General features: G+C 37.2%; 1 protein-coding gene across 1 annotated transcript in view; it reads right to left on the reverse strand.

Annotated features, from left to right (window-relative positions):
- Positions 1-21,344, reverse strand: part of PLCE1 (phospholipase C epsilon 1) — a 135,471-nt gene that overhangs the window by 25,184 nt on the left and 88,943 nt on the right. Inside the window, exons 4-15 of the mRNA XM_059821533.1 lie at positions 18,206-18,351; positions 16,086-16,344; positions 15,184-15,392; positions 10,361-11,027; positions 9,694-9,876; positions 8,673-8,790; positions 8,122-8,281; positions 3,004-3,126; positions 2,782-2,918; positions 1,592-1,830; positions 532-593; positions 242-407 (exon numbers count right to left, since the gene is read on the reverse strand). Coding sequence (XP_059677516.1) covers positions 242-407; positions 532-593; positions 1,592-1,830; positions 2,782-2,918; positions 3,004-3,126; positions 8,122-8,281; positions 8,673-8,790; positions 9,694-9,876; positions 10,361-11,027; positions 15,184-15,392; positions 16,086-16,344; positions 18,206-18,351 — 2,469 coding nt within the window. The remainder of the gene's footprint in view (positions 1-241; positions 408-531; positions 594-1,591; positions 1,831-2,781; positions 2,919-3,003; positions 3,127-8,121; positions 8,282-8,672; positions 8,791-9,693; positions 9,877-10,360; positions 11,028-15,183; positions 15,393-16,085; positions 16,345-18,205; positions 18,352-21,344) is intronic.

The raw sequence follows: 21,344 nt of genomic DNA on the forward strand, positions 1-21,344 counted from the left end.
AGACCAACTGGTGTCTAAATGCTATGAATCTCAAACTAAAACCGTTTTTTTGCCTTCGAAAAGGCATTTGAGCACAACTGTGCTTACATGCAGCTTTCCCACACATCATGTTTTCCAACTTTTTGCAAGCAGGGCTTTACGACATTTAGATTTTCAAAGCAAAAAGGTCATGCTTCTGTGACCTGCCAGTTAAACAAACAAGTTCATGTTGAAAACTACACAACGATCCGATCCTGCATACCTGGCTGTAGAGCTCTACTGAGGACTCCCCTTTAAGCTGATGGCCAGTAAGGTAAGTATTGTGTGAAGATTCGATGTAGTAATACGACAGTGGAAACTGCAAGTCCTCAGCATTCTCTTGTGACTCATCGTTTTTGGAGGCAAAGTTGTCTTTATCCATCAAAAATCTAGAGGTGAGAAGATGCGAGGAAATTTTATGCTGCGTTAAGTAATTTGTAACTGTCATACAAACATCAGTACACTGGTGTCATCTTTTCTTATATATATAAAAATTAACACATAAATAGTTACCTTGCAAATCCTTCAAAAGATAGCAGCCCCTGCTGGCACATATTCACACTGGGTTCAAATTTCTATACAGAGGAAGAAATTTAAGAGATATATAATAACAATTTTTAGAAGTATGGCTTTTTCATATTTTCATAGTGTAGTCTGCTCATTGAACTAACCAATTTGTATCTAAAACCAGCCTTTTCATGGCTAAAGTAATTAGGTGCCTGCAATATGCTCAATGCTTGTTTTACAAATCACTAAACAAGCATACTAAACTCACAATTGTAAATCATAGAATCATTCAGGTTGGAAAAGATGTTGGGAGGTCATCGAATCCAACCTCCTGTTCAAAGCAGAGTCAACACTTAAGCTGAAATTAAAAAGGATCTATAATCAGGCATCCTTCTATCTATTGTGCTTAAACACAACATACCACCATCTGGAATTAGAGACTTGTGGCATGCTAACGTGATGTTTGTTTAGAATTTCTGTCTTTTACACTTTGCAATTTTATATTACATGTTGATAGTTGAAATATACAGTTTTTAGCCTTTGTTAACTGCTAAGTGGGGGCTTAATTTTGGAGTATATTAATTACGCATGTTTGGAGGAATTCAGAGTTTTCTACATACTTTCTAATCACTTCAGCCATTGTACGTATAGGAACAAAATAGCCATGTTTGCTCTGGAAAATTTTTATATTAAAATAAATATATGTGGAAATGGTGCTTTTTAAAGTTCCAAATTAGGGTTAAGTTCTATCAAAGGTGGTCACAGACAAGGAGAAAACAATACACTGTCATGATTACAAGTGGTAACATCCCTTTCTGGGTAAAGCATGCATAGCCAATAAAACTGTTTATTTGCATTTTTTTTTTTCTTTTTATGGACATCTGCACAATTTTATAGCCCACAATAAAGATAGTATTAAATTTTAAATTCAAGTAAACTGTACTGACAACATTTGTGTGAAAGGAGATACCCACACAGATATCCTATTCTGAATACAAGGTGGTGGGGAAAACAGAAGTAACAAGAGTTCAAGTAAAAGGAATTGCAAGATGTTTGTATTACAGACCTGGATAATACTGAGGATTTCATCATAGGTGCAGTGTTCTCCTTGGCAATTCACTAGAAAGTCGTTTAGCTGCTGGATTCCCACTCCAAATATTCCCAGCGATGTGCTTTCAACTCCAGTACCATTGGTTACGATACTGGCAGCAGCAATAGCATCAGATATTTGCCTTTGGTTATCTGAGAGCTGCTGTCTGCTCTTAATGAACAAACCAAGGTCTGAAACATTCCTAGTCAACAAATCTTAAAAGAAAAAAAAGGAAATATAAATATAAGCAATATAATTATGTATATTGTATATACTGTATAGAATATAATGTAATATATAATACACATGAATACCTGATTGAATATTTTATCACTGACATAGTAAATTAGAAAACCATCTTGTTTCTATTCACTAATAGAAGAAAGAGCATTAAGTGTTTATGAAACAGTGGGAGCGGACTATATAAGTATTCAATTACTACAAATAAAATCCTGGAACCTTTAACATGGATCCACAGTGTCTCACTCACTGTCACCCAGGACCTCCCAGCTTCCTCTCACCACCACATGCAGCCTCAAAGCTTTTCTTTCACTGTGTAAAACCCCATACCCTTCCTGTGCAATCACCATTTATCTTCTTCCAGTCCCAGATGCCAATTGTACTGCACCCTCCCCACAGGCTGCTTGGCAGACTGTGTTCTTTAAAGCTCCAGACTTAGATGATGGTAAGTGGGGAATGTAAAGGGGGACAGAGGTTTCCTTCCCTCTCGTCCCACATAAAGTAGATCCACTAGGAAACCAAATGGGAAAACACCAACCAAATGAGACACAGAGTACAGCCTCTTCATTTATCCTCCCTACATTTCCTCGCTGTTTTAGCCGTACAGCAGATTCCAGAGCTCCTACAACCAGATACAGATCCTGTGTTGGGCTCAGCCACTCAGCAACAAGTTTTATGTCTCTGCTATACCAGTTACAAATATATCTGGCTAATGTAAAGCAGGAATGCATTTCTTCACCTTCATTTCTGAACAAAGAACCTGCCTTATAGCCTGCTAGCTAGGTGTTAGTGGAGATACAGCAGCAATCCTCTACCTAAACTTATAATTGATTGTCCTCTATGAGACTGACTGGGACACTTTTTCTTAAGGCCAATAACTGAAGCTGTTCAGCAGTCTAATAGCTGTATTTTCCTCTTTAACAAACCTAAATCAGGCTGGAATCCACTGCTATTTTCATCGATCTTCAAATTAGTATAAAGTGGAGCAGGCTCTAAACCGGATCGATTGCAAGGGACAGCATAGACATCGAAGAGGTCTTTAAGATCCTTGCGGCTACGAACACTGTGAAAAAAGTTTAAAAGTTCAATTTCTGCTCTTTTATGAACTTGGTCAAATGAGATCAGTACAGAATAAAAATATATTTTACCTGAAAGATTTGAAGAGCTCTACAAATTCCACAAAAGTCATGTTACTATCAGACACCATGAAGTTCTGAAACCCCTTCATTCCTCCTTTAACACGGCCATGCCAGCTACTGCTGCTCCATGTGCTAAATCAGAAAGAGACTGCTGTAGTTTGGTTATGTTAAATTTCCACATATTGAAATATTATGCATTACTGCATTAACACTTCATTTGTGCTCTCCTTAATGCATTTATTACCAATATCTGGAAGAAGCAAATAAAGCAGTATCTTATAGGATGCATAACGACAGTTTGTACCTTCTCGGTTTATAGCAGCTATTCTTTTCCCTCAAGACAACTGCAGGCTTTGCCAGAATTAGTAATGTATATGCGTGCTATTTAAAACTCTTCCATGTGCAAAAGGGCCTGATGCAAATGGCACAAATGAAAGCATTCTCATTTTCTCTTTAAAGAAAACAATGCCAGTATTCTTGTAGCGCAGGCTGTTTATGAGGTTCGTTGAAGATTTGCTAAGGGAAAAATAAAAGGGATGTATAATTCCTTAAAGCTCTGCGCTGTCAAAATAAAACAGTAATATTCTGACTGGATATGCAAGAAAAACAAATATTGTCCTTGTGCACCTGGGGTTTCTTATATCTGGGAACATTAAAGGTGCAGATTTTAACAAGGATAACCCTTCCCCTTTCCTGGCACTCAATTCTCATTGTTTCCTAGTCCATGGGTTTCCTGGATACTGCCCAAGAACAGTGAGGTATCTGATGATAATCCTGAAAGACAGGTCAAACTACAGTCCTCCTCTTCTTTTAGGCTTGGACAGTAGCCTCTGGAGGCCATTTCCTTCTAGAAATGAGGTTCTAAAGGTTTCCTCCTTTCAGCTTCATGGGCTGAAGGAAGGAAAGCAGACTGGAATTTCTTGAGAGCAAAACCAGAAAACAATCACAGAAACGACTAGCTGTTTGAGGCTAATTATTTTAGTGGACTTGAGTAACATGAAGCCCAGCCAATTTCTTTGTAACAGCAATTGTTAACCTAAGTTGTGCAGCTGAACAAAGTTTCTGAAGCAGAACCAGTACATTTCCAGAAGTCACATCCCAAAATCTTGAGGCTACTACAGGATTTACACTAGTAAGTGTAGTTAGGCCCTGACTTGAACTATTCCTTGAGTAGTATAAACAAGTCCGTAGTGAATTTCATGTACTAATCTGCAACGATGACAGCAAGATGGGCCAAGCTCTTGAGCCCCTTCCTGTGCCTAAACACCAATGAACGCACACTGCAGAATGGGATCTGCCAGTACCAGCACCCTGGAAAGGGAGGGATCTAAGAAGCCAGCACAAACATCAAGAATTGTCTAGTTCAAACCATAACTAACTCCAGAAGTTACAGTATTTGTTTCAAAATATCAGACTATGTGACCGTGTGTCAGACTTCATTGCTCCGTTAGATTCAAATCTACAAATCCATTAATCTATTAATTCTGCCATCGGTTCAGAACCCATAGTTTCAACAGCTGTGATGGAAAAACAGGACCAGCTTGTTGTCCTGTCCACTTGCTCCAAGCAGACAACTTTTTACATAAATATGCTAGATCGGATTCCTCAGTTCACTGCTGGCCTGGGATGGATGCATGCAACTGAAAACAGAATGTGATTTAAAAGTATTAAAAAATACCACCTACTTCAGTTGATAATGGTCAATTTGTTTGACATCACTATGGCAAGTATTGACATACTGCATGTAACTTTTTGGCCAAAATCCTTCCCAACATTTTTATCAGACAAGAAAAATAAACCACGATGAGGAAAGTCTCTTGACTCTAGAAAACAGACTGGAACTGTAGAGTACTGAACTGAAGACCAGCAGCAGATGATAATGTTCAGCATTTCACCAGATCTGATCACTAAAGAGTATCTTCCACAATCATTCCACAGGTAATAAATACAGGTTGTTAAAAAAAAGCCAAAAAACCCAAGAAAACCCCACTACCACCACCAAGCAAAACTGTAATTCGTAGCAGTCTGGATTATACCTGTATACAGCTAATGAGAGAGAGAGAGTTTACTCTCTCTTCACAAAACAGCTCTCATCTCTAATTCTCCATATCCTGTTATCTGTTTCCCAGTGGCATTACTACCCTTTCCCCTGCTTCCTCCACCTTACAGGCGGCACTAGATTTCCAAAGAACTTGGGAATTTGCTAGATGCACATCTGCTTTGAAAGAATGACAGAAAACTGCTGCAGGCTACCTGTGTTCAGAAATTATCTGGACATCTGAATTGTACAAGGATTTAGTCTTAATGTAAATTATATGTAAGGAGGTCAGGAATATCAAGGTTGGGAGTTATATATGTAAAAATATCTCTACCTGTAAGAATTACTATTATTTAAAATGTACAAAGATAGCCAGGTCCTCCTCTTTTTAAATTGTTATCATTATATTTAGATTTTTTTTTTCATTTTAAGAAATTGTATTTTATTTAGCGCTTCTCACTTGGTGGAGACACTGATCTAAGTGACTGATCAGGGAAAGTTAATGCACATATTCTATGGCAAGAGAAAGAGAAAAAGAATTAGAAATCTCTCTTGCTCTCCTCCTAGCTGCTACACTGCAGCTAACCATCATTTGTTACCAGCTAAGCTTTCTGTGCTGCAAAGGTTTCTGTGGAGCCTGGTAGGACTCTGTGCTCCCCACTCTCCTAAGTGCTGGGTTCTGTGAGGGATCACGCACTCATCTAACGTGCACACCCAGCTCATGTCCAACAATGCCTGCAACTACTAAGCCTTGTCAGCGTTTGAGTCTAAATTCAGATGCTATTCTGAATTAATAAATTCTATTGGCTCTAATCTGTGCAGAGCCATACAAACGCGGACAAGCACTCCCAGTGGATCCTGTATTTCCTAGGTTATTTCATTACCCAGGTCATTCCAACTTGCTGTTACTTTGGAAAATGGACACTTCATTTTGTCTTAATTTATGATGCTACTGACAAAACTGTTTGGGTATAACTAAGTATGTAACTTGATTTTTATGAGAATGCAGAATCAACAACAAAAATGGAGCAAGAAGAAACAAAAGATGTCTGTGTTCAGCCTGTGTGGGTTCCCAAACTTACTTTGCTTGTGTACCACTGCTGTTAAGGGCAGAAGCTTCCAGGAAGAATACTGCACTGCTTGCAGTCTATACATACCACAGCTTGTGGACCACTGCCCCAGTCTGCTTCTCCATCAGTTATAGCTCCACTGCTAGAGGCATCCATCTGCCACTTCTTCTGAGTGGGGCCGAAAGGCTCAAGTTCACATTGCTCTGCACTGTTCAGCAATTGGCTCAGCTCTCGTTTGGTCCCCCGTGGTGCTTGCCTGTCTCTAAGACATCATTTTCATTTTTGGTGTGTGTTCTATCTGAAGTGGCTGAAGTAAGCTGTGGCATATGTTATTGCCTGACAGACTGCCATTTATTTAACGTAACACAAGGCAGTAGGACATGCCATGACTGTGGGCGGATTGCTTGAAGGTACTGAAAACTGGCAAGCACAATTCAGACCTATCAAGGGTCCAAAAGGTAAATAACAAGAATAAGACTCTCTCCAGTGCTCCAAGTCTCTTAACAGCTCATGAAAACTAGGTCAGGGTAATGGATAAAACATGTAACTCTGTTCTGAGGAAGATTTCCTCAGGACAGATGAAACAGCCATACAGCTGTATCCTGAGCAAATTCTATCAAGAATAGTTCTATCAGGTTGGGGCGAGCTCTACCAAGCGACGCTGCGGAGTTTCCAGACAACTTTGCCGGGGAAAACTTGTCATAACTCAGGGAGGCCCACAGTGCTAAGCTGTGTCGGGATCTGTACAGAAACCCAGGACTGAGAGGATTTAAAGGAACATTTGCTGTCCTTCCCCTGGGAATGCAAGTTCTCCATTGAGTCTTTTAATCTCATTTAGAGAACAACGATTATTTTGGCATAAAAGCAAATAGCAGATCTGCAAAACAGACAAGCATTTTCCAGAGGTGGTAAAGCAGTATTTCTTCGGTTCAGACATAAATCCTAGCCTGGCATGTTCATCCCATGGTTGTGAATGACAGTGAAGAACAAAAAGTAAAGAACATAGTAAGAGTTTCAGAAAGCAGTGTTAAAAGGAGAAGCAGCCAGCCACAGATGTCCACAGGTGGCTCTACTACTCACATCTATTGCCAAACCCAACTGTTTTAAGTGTAAAAAAAATCCCTAAGAAATACAGAACATAAGCCATTACACGAGACATGTCTCTTCAAAAATAATGTTTTACCAGCAGCAGTAATCTCTTCTACTGTTTACCATTGCTTTCTTGGAAACCCAAAGATTCATACTCATAACCACACCTCAGTATTCATTCTGTTAAAAGGCACTGGAAGGCCTCTGTTGAGACTGTCTTCTTGTATGTCATAAAGTACCATCCACATCCCTGACATATCATCATTGTTATATTATTATTATTACTACTACCGCCACCACCATTATTACTATTTATAGAATTAATACATTAGTGCGCTATGTCACTGCACAATCACAACAGGACCTTTTGCACTGCCTAAGTGACAGAAAAAGGATGAATGTTCAAGGAGGAGAGGCCTGTAAGAGAAAGACTTCAAATCTGTTCCTCCAGTTCCCCGAGACAGTACTGCAATCATTGCCAGGACTGTCAGCAAAAGTTAATACTCCCCCAGGTAGAAATGACTCGTGCTGAGAAACCTCAGCACTTCAGTTCATGCTTCTGTAAGATTTCTGTTGATTTTCATTATACAGAAGACATGTATAACTATGTTTTGGAGAAGATCTGGAGAAAGAGTTAAACTCCATATTTGTGTAGTTTTGGGACAGCATTCCAATCTACTTCTGTAACAGACAAACTGAAGCATGCTGCTCAGGGACTTGCTACAAAGCCAGCCTCACATTCATGGTATTTCAGCTTAAATGTCCTATGTTGTTCTACAATGTGGTTTAGATGTCTATCAAAAGGCTAATGACATTTCTGGCATTGTTTTTGTCAGATTTCATCAGGTTGGCACGAAAACCACGTTTGATGGTAATTAAGTAACGGTAATGTTTTTTCTTTTTAAATCAAAGCATTGATTTTGTCCTTACCTAGACTGACTCTTGCTTGAAGACATTACAGGAGAGGAGACTGGTCTTGCTGGTGAAGGTGTTGTAGCTCCTAAATTAGGGGATCCAGATGCTGTCAGAGAGTGAGCTCTTCTTGATGGCAGATTATTAGATGGAGAAGCATTAATAATAATATTTTGATCTATGGAGAAAACAAAAGTTTGCAGCACAATTACAATATCTGGCCCGATAAAAAAAGCTTTTGTCCAAGAGATCTATATCATAATTCATTAACGCGTAGTAAGACACTAAAGGGATTCTAGATTTGTCCTAAGACAGTCAAAAAGATACATTCTGAACAACACTTATATACCCATTTCATCTGAATGGAAAGGAAGTGCTACTGAAACTAAATGAAAGAACAATCATGAACAGCTACAGGAATTAATTTAGAAGTTTATAGCATTTGGAGTTTCAACTGCAAAAGTAGTTTTATATCATAAATGTATTTTTAACACCATAAAAAGTGCCTGTATAAAAAGATTTTGAGCAAAACCCTGAGGGACTTTTAAGTACTGGAGCCATATATCTACCTGGTTCATCTTGTTCATCAATATCTTGAGGATCTGAACCACTTCTATTACGACATTCCTTACAGCTTTTTGCCTTCCGTGTTGCCATTTCGTCATCAGCGGCCTCTCCACTTTCACCCTAGAAATAACGAGTACCATAATAAACATCCGGAAACCACTACTTTTCCCATTCTTTGTATCAGTGCAATCTGTAAAAAAACCATGAGATAAATCAGCTATTCCCTGCGAAACAGGCTCCTGTAAGGTTCATACCTGCACTGCCAGTGAAACCATCTAAGTAGAAAAGAGACAACTTAAACAGGATACATAATGAAGTGTGGGACCATTAGGTGTTACCTCAGTTTGACATCACACAGAAGACAACAATGATCATGCCTCTCTAAAGTGGTGCAGCTGGTTTTACACTATTCCGCTGGTGCATAGGAGCCCTAAAGAGGATAGATCTTGTCATCTGAGGATCTCCCCTACCTGCCCACTAGAACATATGGATAGCATAGAGCTGCTAGACCTGCATTTTCCTCTCTCCTGGCTATTGTTGAAAGTGGTTGAGTCCAGGAAAAGAGAGGAGTCTGCCAGACAAAGTCCAGTGTTCCTGTCAGCCACGTAAGGTAAAACTGCATGCCAACCTGAGGCGGAATAACTGTGGTGATGTTTTTGGGAACATGAAAGCAAAAAGGAGCAAAGAAACTGACACCAGCCTCCAAACATCACTTCGCATGTTAATATTCTTCTTATTACCAATATTTTACCTTTATACAGCACCTAAAGGTCTCGACAAGATTCTCTCCCCTTCTGCTAGCCCCAGCACCCACATGTCCTGAGAATGCTTCAAGCATGAGAAAAGAAACCCAAACTAATGGAAAACAATAAGCCCAAAACCTGAAACTGCAATAAGCAATTTTAAAATTATGATCTAACTTCTTTTCTCTGGTTCAGAATACAGTTAGCTACACAGCAATTGTAGGAAGGAAACAAATCAGCCAGATAAGCAACAAAATACATGAATAACAAAATGGTCTACCCTCATGAGTACTTTCTTCTTTTTCTTAGCTGCGCTTATTCCCAGAGTGTTGTTTCTCTGTACACTAGGTTTCTCGGTGCTTTTGGTGAGAGTTCCTGTGCTTGTGTTTCTTGCACTCCATCGCCTGCCTCCGAACAGTTCAACAGCCTGAGCCAAGGTTGGGCCTTCAAACCTTCCATCCTCCTACAAAAATTCTCAGCGTTAATGAAACAAGGAGAATAAGAACAGACACATTTTCTTAAGCAGTAATATAGACATCTCTAAGGACCAATGAAAGACAAAACATCGAGAGGAGGCAATTTTTAATGAATACCAAAGGGCTATTTTGTTTGCTATTTTGGGTTTTTTTTGGCCCTAACTCTCAACAGTCAATATTTCAGCACCCTTTTCAAGTACAGTCATTGCTTTTTCTTTAATAAAATACTTATTCCAAAACTCCAAACATATGAAGAACTTCATAATAAAAAAAGATTTAACTTCACTGTATTGAAAACATGCAAGGTTTGACAGAACATTATGTGGAGAATCAGATCTTATTGACTTAAGCCACAGTACAAAGTTGGTGCTCGTCTTTAATCTTAGCTTACTTATAATAGAAACTAATTGCATTACATTAAGTTGTTGGCATCTTTGAACATTTCTTACACAAAATCACAGCATCTTTTACCTGGTAAAGGCTGACATACTGTTTCCGTAGCCACTGTAGTCTTTGATCAGGGAATCTTCTCATTTTTCTTACAGCTTTAGTCAATTCCAGCAACCCATCATACAGCATTCTGGCAGTATATTTTGGAGCAACAAAGTGCAGCAACTTATTATCAGTAGTCTGAAGTCCATAAAGTAGTGTTATACCATTTTCTTCAAGGGACATATTACAAAGTTTATTTTGAACACACACAGTGTGCATATCAATGCCAGAGTGTCCCATATATACAGCCTTCGCTGAAAACAAGTCCAAAAAACCTTCCACCAGTCCAGTATTACCAAGAAACTGGTATTTACCAAGCTCGGCAGTATTACCCAGCACACTCAGTTTTGCCTTAGCATTTGCAGGGCAAACCGTTGTGGGTTTTGTCCAAGTCAAAGTACTATTGTCAGGCTGAAGTTGAAGAAAGCAACGCACTGAGAGATGTGTCTCCTGGTCATAATGAATGACGGTTGCCCCTTGTTGCATGAACTGATGGACATCAGCCCTGATAGATAACACGTACCAGGGAATGAGTTCTATCCCATGGCAGAAAGCCTTTTGTTGCTCTTCTGCTGAATTTGTGTCCCATTCCTTCAACTGCTCAAATATATCACTTTCAGAATCTGAAAGATCTCCAATTATAAATCTGTATGCGAACAAAGATGACAGACTTACATTTAGTGATATACATGCTGATTTATGCTATGATTGATGAATATTTTTTCTGCTGTAGTTTAAATAAAAAGAATAGTATTGTTACTATATAATTTGGACTTACAGGAACATCTGTAGTTTTTACAATATTACAACTAATTTATTGCAGTTTTGAATTAATTAATAGATGTGGCTACAATTAATTATAACTCCTGTAACAATATATTTTCTTAGAACTTTCCAAACATTACATTAACAATAAAACCCGTCCATTGGGATCTTAAAGCCAAGTGATTCCAGTTTCTAAATCCACAGCATAAGATGGCTTAAGTTGAAATATCATGTACCATATGTGGAAACTGTTAGCAGGATCTAGTGGACTGAAGACAGGACTTCTAATCTCTGTTCTATTATTGATTTAATGCGCAGACCTTTCACATTATATAATTTTCTGATTAACACTTGTTAAATAGTGGTTAAAATACATGCCCTCCTCATAAGAATGCAGCGAGAATTTTATCGGATACTTTCCATTAGAAAACTTAATTTTACTTAAGCAAAATATTAACATGAAACTTGTATGCAGCAACGAAAATTTTTGAAATATTTTTACCATAATTAGAAACAGTATATACAGAGCAACAATACTGAACTAACAAATGAGGTAGTTCAAATAAAGTTTCTTCCCTACAGAAGCTTCTAAAACGTACGAATGAACAAGCATTCAATATTTTGACGCTGCTTTAATGAACATGAAAAAGAGCAAACTGTTCCATGTACAGTAGGACTAATGAAGCACATTTTCCTAAGGATATCTGGCCAATAAAATGCAAACCAGCTTCCTCTGCATAGTCTTCAAGGCATCTTGTCCTAATACCCTCAGTGCTTCCCCTTCATATCGCCACAGTACTCTCAGCTCCTACCCATATTCTACCAGCTGAGAAAAAGACGATTCATGTTGCGACTTGCTCCAAGTCACATATACCATCTCCCTAAGCTAAACAGCATGGATAACCATTAGCTCTTCCTCAAACTCTTCTCTCCCCAGGGCACTAATTAATTTGAATTTTTCCGTTATTCCATACATCAATTCTAATGATTCATTTATTATTTTATTAGTCAGTGACACCTCTACCCCTCTGTGCCAAATTTAGCTAAAAGTAGCCAACAGGCTGAGGATTTATTGCTTGTGGTGAGGGGACTGACAAACAAAGGCAGAATAACTGTATCAGCCTTAACTGTAGCTCTATTTCCTTATGAAGTCTTCCTAAAAATAAAGATCATGCATTATAACTGAGCTGGTATACACTGTCTTACCAGAGTCTTACCAGACACATGTACATTAAAATATTTACCTGTATTATACGAGATTAAGATTTTCAAATTAAACAAACAACTAAAGCAGCTCTTTTCCCCTCATGCCCTCAAAACAATTAAATAAGACTCTCCAAAAAATGCTAGAAAGTTTATTCTGAGACTAGATGTGCATGGCTGGAGGAGTCTAATATAGTGGAGACAGAAATGGCAGAGCTTTGTTTATGCCTTACTCACATTTGATAGCACCAGCATGCTACAGGTTAAAATGTACAAGAAGCAGGTAAGCCAAGCACACACAGGTAATCATATACAGAAACGTAACCTCTGACACGAGCTGCCAAAAGCAACACAGCTATCAATTATTGAGAACACACTTACAGAACTCTGTTTGAATCAGCTTTCTTTACATGTGCTGCACTGAGATGCAAGGAAATGAAAAGAAAGGATAAATGAAACATTAAAACAGATTGCAGTATTAAAGGGGAAAATTGCATCTATAAAAACTGTATTTCAAATTTGAAATTTTTTTGTTTTTTCCTACCTACCTTTATTTATTTGAGAACTGGCAAGACAGAGTTCTAATAAAGATTAAAGTTTGATATTTATGGCATGTACAGAAATTCAGGGTGATGAGACAGGTCACTGATTACAGGCTGACAGAGTTTATTTGCTAACACAACTGGAAAAGCAATTATACCCACTACCTACTGATTTTATTAGATGCCTTTAATTTTCCTCAAATCAAACTAACCTACCAGCTATGGTGGGTTCATGTTCCACAATACTAATCCAAATCAGCAAAAGGCAAACTAATTGAAAATCTTCCTTGCAATTTTAAAGTAACAAGAAACATGTTAAACAGTGTATTTTTCTGCCTTTATGACCACAATACTACAATTATCAGGTAATACATAATTATTATATAATTTGGATTTTATAATACTGTATGCAAATATGACTTGGGTCTCAGAAGAAAGAGACCTAAGTTTCTTCCTTAGAACTCTTCAGTTGTTCATAGCATTAAAAATAAACCAAACATTGCAGCCTCCATACAACAGGAACAACAGAACACGGCCCTTCTGCTTCTGCAGCAATTTGCTCCTGTGCCTCACCCTGAATGCCCAGGAAAGAGATGGCAGGTGAATAAGGAATTTTCAAAGTCTGTCAGGTACTTGAGCTGAATTAATACTTTCAGAAGTATTTTTCTACAAGTCATTATACTGTTAAAAACAGTACTTACTGCACCAGAACTACAGATACTAATAACTGAGTAGTTAGTGGCCTGAATCAGGACACAACTTTAATTACCTATCTGCAGTTTTGTTCATTTAAATTTTAAACTTTCATTTCAGTGTCATACTAGCTTTTTTTATTTGCATTTAATTCCCACTTTAATTAGAGTGGAATTTACTAGATTGTAGATAAATATAAAGCATAAATAACTAATTTACCAAGAACTGATTTCTTAAACACATAACAAGGAGAACTTAATTTTCTTCATATTGTTCTTCTATATTTAAATTCTACTTTGTTCATCGAAGTGAAATGTTGGTTGTGACTGTGAGTTGCAAGCTGATTTTAAAGCATATTAATTAACGAAAATGATTCCTGGAAGAAAGCATTTGAAGTGAATTAAGTCAAGAGACAATGTAAATGGCCAGAGAAGTGGGACTGTCTTTCTGGGTTTAATCTACTGCTCCACCTTCCAGAAGCAACTAAAGCCAGATGTGAATAATTCTATTAGAAACCATTATTTCAGGAAATAATGATTATTTATTTGAAATGAAATTCAGAAATGCATGTTAATGAAATAAATGCATTTAAAACAGGAAGATGGTAGTTCCTTCCCAGGCAGTCACTTATTAGATTTTATGTGTAAGTAGCTGAAATATGTTGGATACTTCTGAACGTATGGATATTTCTGATACACGTTATCAATAAAATACCTCAAGCAGTGACCTAAGCATGCTCTTTTATGCAAGCCCTCATGTAATTTTACAGCAATTCACCTCTGAACAGTACAGTTCTGTTACTTAATCTGAAGTTACTCTAACACGGTTACTTAGTTTAAAGCTGACCCACCTTTGTCTATATGGGATGCAACTTCACTACAAAGCAACATTCTAGAAGATCAAGAGATGTCTTAAACTTTGCATTTACCGTATTTCTTGCTGGTGAATGGTACAGAATATACCAGGTCTTCGAAGTGAAAATCTGAGATTACTAAACACTGGGCTTTTACATGGGTTAAGTTTTACTTACGTTACTTTACTTTTACAAGTTAAGTAAACTTCTGTGCAAAATAGCAGGACTACAGCAACCTGAAAATTCAAAATGTGTACTGACAGAAATGTTTTCTGGACATAAAAGCCTCAAATAAACATGTCCTTAAAAGAAGAGGTCTTTTGAAGGATAATAAATAACCTTTATTTTGAAGGGGGCAGAACGCTGCCCAAGTGTGCAGAATATAATGTTCTGAGCTCTGATAACAGATATGTCCTGGTGCTATTCCTGTCACCACAGATGAAAATTGTAATCGTAACTGTGGATTTTTAAAGCTCTATGTGTAAGACGAAAAGGATTTACCCTTATCGTGAGAGGAAGTAATTACATCATGAGGGAAAATATAACTATACAGAGAGTTTCCAAGCATTTGAGTATCAGATACTTAGCATAACTCCAGGGGGTAAACGTTTTGAAATGGCAGAGGATAAATACAAGGGAAGATGTTAAAGTTGCCCTTATTTCTAAAAGCAAGCCTTGCTAAAAGGAAATTAAAGATTAAAAACATGAAATATACAGGTGACGATAGAAAATAAAATGAGACCTACTGGTACCGGGTTTTGTCCTTCAAAGAGTTTTTTCTTGAATTGCTCCCTTCACTAAAATTATCTTCACTCTCTTCAGATTCCAAACTGCGATTGCAGCTCCGAATAGTTTGAAAGATATTGTTTGCTGTTGATTCTTTTTCTGGATTATTTAAACCATCTTGGCCTACTCGTTGCAAGAAATTATCTTGTCCATTGTAATCTGAAACAAACTACAGATACTTAAAAGATTAGTATAGCAATAAATAGAATATTGTGTCATCTACTTCTCACTGGGGAAATTTTTACAAGAATATTTAGCATGTATTTCCTATTAGCTTCTAATAGGATCTTGTACCTACTTCCAATCCTACACAGACCCAATCACTGCATAAATCAAGTAACATAAGTTACAATAACTCCCTCAAACTTTTTAAAAGCCTCAGTCTTAATCTTTTCATGTAACCAGGGGCATTTTTATGTTAAGACCAAAACAATGAAACTCAAATGAATTGCTTCTTTTCATAGAGGAAAAGCTTGACCCACTGAGCTTCTGAATTCCATTTTTAAGGAACTGAAAACCTTTCAATTCCCAATGAGTTAAGTGGAAGGTCAGAGCATTTAACAGAAAATAGTTACATCTTTAAGGATTTACATACTTACTTTACCCAATGTATAAACATGAGCCTTTGGTACTAACATTAATTTCTCAGTACTCCAATACTGAACTAGGTATAAACAACCGAATCTAAATTGTTACAGTAACTACGGGAATTAAATTGAGGTTCATGTAACTGAACAGTCTGGTAACAGTCTGGTTTAGAAAACTTTCATTAGATGATGCCTTCATATAAAATAATAAGTAATATAAAATAAAGCACTGGATGGCTATAAACATAACGTCTTAGAATATCAATCTCATTTACCTCTAATGTTTCATCCTGGGAGTTATATCGTGGACAGAGTCTGATGAGGCTTGAGGCTCCATCCAAAACTTCACAAAGCTCTTTTAAAAATACACCACAGAAAGGAACGACTTTACAGCCTGGAATATTGAGTGCCCGGTTGACCACTTTCCTGTATTCAGATGATGACTCATGTTGTGCCATAGCATCTTTCAGACTTCGCATGGTTTCAATATCAGACTGGTCCATAAATTGCCACATTTTTAAAACTTTTCTTGACCTATTGCAAAAAGAGATAACAATATTTATTAAAAAAATTTGAAACAATTTACATTCAAGTTCAACTCTTGCAGCAAAGATGTAATAGAGGAAATGATCATCATTAGTCAGAAATGAATGAATGAAATCAAGATCATTATTTTTATAAAAATTCTGGTTGGCGGACCATTTCCTCCCCCCCCACCCCGCCCTTGAATTATCAAAGAGCAAAACTAAAAAGGAGAAACAAACAGCCTGATCTACTGGAGTAACATTTGCCATTTTAATAAAAGCCCAGCTGCATAAGACATACAAGCAGGCTTTCTAACATTTTCATTGTGTCATTGCCTTAAATTTTTAAGGGCCTGGGAAGAAATAAGGAAAGATTAAGGAAACGGCATAAAGATAAACCAGACAGTTTATTACAAATTCCTTTAGTTGTATTATGAACAATCCATAAACTCAGCAAAAGCTTTTTTTTAAAAAATCAAATTAATTTTAAAAAATTTACATTGATTTTTTTTTTTCCCCATTTCACTCTCAAAATAAATTATTTATTTTCATGGAAATAAATAGACCAGGACTATGTTGCAGCTCTCAGGCACCAATACAGTGCTACAGATGAAAAGAATCTTTGATTTAAAACAGAAATAGCTCGCAATGCTCCCCAAGGACCGGGAGTACCGCTGGGAGGTCTCTCACCTTCTGAGCTGTATGTCTGTGCAATGGTATGGCCTTTCTATCCACCTCTGGCCCCAGACATACCAAAAGGTCTGTAGAAATGCTAACAGTAGGATGTCCTTAACTCCACTTTCTGTCCCTGTCCCAGAAACACTGCTAATCTCCACTAGCCTTCCTCTACTCTCTTTCCCTTGTGCTGTGCAGATGCATTAGAGATAAAATTAAGCCCTTAATTGGCTTTGCATTTTCCCTCACAACTTACATGGCTTGCAGACTGTGGAAGCATTCTGCTCGAAAAGACTCCCCGTGTCTATGAGTGTTTCAAATGTGTTGTATATACCAAAAATGTAAACAAATAGCTCAATGAGAATCTTTACTAAACCACAAAGAGCGACAATACAAAGACTTTAAAGCTTTGTTACACAAACACGATATACAAGGAGGGTCAAAGCTAAGAAAAGGGAAATCTGATCTTAACTCTTCCCTGTTCATTCCAATTTGCTGCCCTCTAACTGCCCATGCAAAGGCACTGCTTTCCTGCTCATCTGGCCCTGTACAAACCTGCTATTCTGTAGGAAAGCCAGCAACAAATTGTCTTTAACCCCATACTCTGTCTTTCTGCTGGAGACACTGCAGGTCTGGCTATATAAGACCATGACAGCATGAGATCCCAACATCAGTCAGTATAAGCAAATTGGAGGGGTTAAAAAACCAGGTTTAGCTGTTTGGTTGGTTTTGTTGGGGATTTTTTGTTGTTTTGGGTTGGGTTGGTTTGGTTTTTTTACAATTTGAGACTGACCCTTTTAGACCGTTACCACAATTTAGAATGTTTCACTTGTGTTCTGGAAACTCCAACCCCAAGTTACATTTGTTTTAGTTGGGAAAGCAGTTGTGGTTTATCTCACCATCTTCTTTCCACTTTTTTAAAATTTCTGTTTTTTTAAAAAAAAAAGTATGTTTTCTAATGTAACATATTTGGCATGCACCAGGAAAACCAACGGTGTCTCCAGAGCATTTTGAAAAAAATGGCTTTTAGCGTGCTTTATTTTTCCAAAAGGTATTACTAGAAAGTCACAGGGTGAGATGATGTGATTTAGCCACAGATTTCTGTTTAGTGCATTGTTCTCCAGAGACATCTGCTTAACAGAAGCTGCAATGTAATCTATCACTGAAAAGTCATTTAAAAAAAGAGTTGCCAGTACCTTAGCCCTGCCAGAAATTCCATTACAGCATTGTAGTTGCCCATATTCCAGCAGCATTTTGCCACATGTACTAAATATGAAAAGACTTCTCGTTTCTCCTCCATAGAACCTGCAGTCAGGATCAGCCAGGTAACCCACGAGCTCACCTTGTAAAATAAAACGGACAGTACAGTCAGCCAAAGCAACATCACTTGGAGCACTGATGCATGCTTGATGGATAATGTGGGGTTTTTTGCTTTCTTTCAGTCAGGAAGGTATGAGTCAAAATTCTACTCATACACTCACAGCCAAATCACATATGCATTGCAAACACACCTTACACACAAACATACTCAGGTTACAACAGTTAAATCATTAACTACTCTAGAAATACTTACATTAAACAAAAAACTACTGTATCTTAATATAAGATATTCTGAATATGCATTCAGGCCACAGAAGAAAATGGACACACTGAATAACCCTTGTTCTTACAACACGGACAGTGAAAGTTGATAAATTGGAATTTTTATTTTCACTTAATTTCACAAAATTGGTAGGTGTATTTAATATACAAATTTGCTAATTCCTACATGCACTGAACATTTAAAATAATTCACATTATCTATTGGCAAGATCACAAATGAAGTAAACAAAAAAAAAAAAAATCCCACCTTTCTAAGTGGGACTATACTACCAACTTCTGTTTGGTGATTAATTAATGCCAGAATCAGAAAGTAACTTAGTACATGATTCTGTTTGTATTTTAAAAAAATAAAAATCAAACTTTCTTTTTAACAGTGTGCAGATTTTCTTTCTAGTTTATGTTCCCACAACATCCATAAAAAGTAGCTATATTTCACATGGAAACCTAATTTAAACCAAATGTCCCTTTTTACAATATGATTCCCTGGGGGCTTGATTTTTGCCATTGTGTAAACACTTAAGAAGCAATAAATGTGATTTGTTTACTGATACTGAGTTCCATTCTTTGGTCCTGAAGGATTCAAGTGTTTACAGACAATACCAGTGTGAGGAGAGGCTTATAAAAATTAGAAAATGTTAGTTCACCCCTCAGGGGGCATAGACTTTTATTTTAAAAACCAAGCATGAGAAATAAAATGTAAATGCATTAGTACTAAGAAGAAAAAAAAAAAACACTAAAAATATATAGGGCTTCCATTTATGCAAGTCTATACAGACACAGTGTTCCGAGCCTCTCACTCCTGAGGGAGAACAGTCAAAGAATATGAAAAATCGAAGTTACTATTTAATCTTTCTGATGCCCAACTCAATCGCGAACAACAAATGAGAAATGTGCAGATGAGAAGACAAGCCATAGCTCCAATATATGCAGAGAGAGAGAGAGAGAGAGAGAGTGTGTGTGTGTGTGTGTGTTAAAAAAAAAATAAATCACATTCTTAAGACTGAATTCCTGAAGAAATGAGGTTATAAAATCATTCTGTCTTTTATGCAGTGAGGACATACTCAGGAGTGCGTACCACAGGGATAGGGACATTCTAACAGGACGTGAGGATCAGAGGACAACGGACCTATTAAGACACGGCGTTCCACCTGCTCTAGCCCTCATCAAACAAGTTAGGTATGGAGGGCAAGAGCTGGAAGAAACCCACTTCAAGTCTAGTGATAATCAAAAGAAAACAGGTTAACTACTGTTTCAGTAATTACTGTATGTTTCTATAACTAACATGTAACAACAGAAAAGAGTAGGAGCAGATAACGGGTACAGAGCTTTCAACCAAGGTTAGAACAACTACCAGGGTCCAATGTCGCACATGTGAACTTGCTCAAGAAGCTTTCCCAAACACAGCCTTAATGCACGGTTGCTGTAGAGGCCACAATATAAAAATAAATAAATCAAAACTATTCATATTGGCTGCCCTATATGTGATATATCTAATCGCTGCACCAGGTCTGAATGAGAACTTGAATTTAGCTGAAATTTTATCTGAAGCGCTCAACTGATAAACGTAAAAACTGAATCAACAAAGTGCATATCTGAAGAGCATGAAGGTACAGAAAAATACAAAAAACCCCAGAGCACTTCATGACACTGAGGTCAAGGGAGGGTAAATACAAAACAAAAGTTAGTAAAGTAAATGCATTAAAAAAAAATCAGAAATTGTGAAACAAAACAGTTAAATCTGTGATTCAAGGTTGTCATAGATTTGTTTGTGTATGCTGGAATAAAATTACATATTGTTTTTGGATATTATTCCCATTTTCCAGAAATGGCTCTGTTAGGGAATGCAAACGCTAAACATGCAATCTCACAAAAAAATTTTAATATTTGTTTTGTATGAAATACCAAGTGTAGTAATGACAGTTTGATTAATATGTGTTTAAACATTTCAAAGAATAATATAATTTTAAACAGATTTGTTTTAATCTAAGGTAGTAAAGATGTAATTGTCAGGAGAAAACAGCATCAAAATTGATAAAGAATGTCTAAAAAGGCAATTGAATTCAGACTCCCCCCTAAGAAGCAACCTTGAAACTAGGACAATCACTTGTTGAAATTTTATTTAATGCAGAGCTTAGGACTGCTATAAACAGTTATGATGAACTCTTACAAACACTCTGTAAAAGCAAACAAAAAATGATAAAGGTCAGCATGAACAAGCCTTTGCAGCCTCGAGATGGCATATGTATATGTAAAAGCAAAATAAGGGTGCAAAAGGCAGTAGTCTCCCATGAAGTTTATGCTCATCCTTTTGCAGGACAAGAATAGACTTACAGGAAGAGCAGAAAACATAAAAAATCTTTCACTAAACAAGAAAGAAAAAGAAATCATCTGAATCTCTAAATTTTTAAACAGAATGGGCAAAGGCAGATATAATGGATTGGGCAGAATCAGGGGACAGAACTGAGCATCTAAAGATACCACCGACTCCCAAAAAATAGTAATTTTCATTTTTCCTGGAGATCAGTAGAAGTGTGAGGAGCAAGCTGGTATATTTCAGTCAGATGCAGATAATGGAAAATTTCGTTCATATCATTTTACATGTTGATGAACTTAGGAATGAAACAGAATTGTTCCTCTACGTATGCTACAGACTGTTCTGACTTATGGTTCACGTCAGATCTAGCAGTAGCCAGGAGTATAAATTGACCTTTCTGGCGGTTCTGAATACCATCA

Source organism: Gavia stellata, chromosome 9 (assembly GCF_030936135.1).
Source record: "Gavia stellata isolate bGavSte3 chromosome 9, bGavSte3.hap2, whole genome shotgun sequence".
In the NCBI taxonomy this organism is placed as follows: Eukaryota; Metazoa; Chordata; class Aves; order Gaviiformes; family Gaviidae; genus Gavia; species Gavia stellata.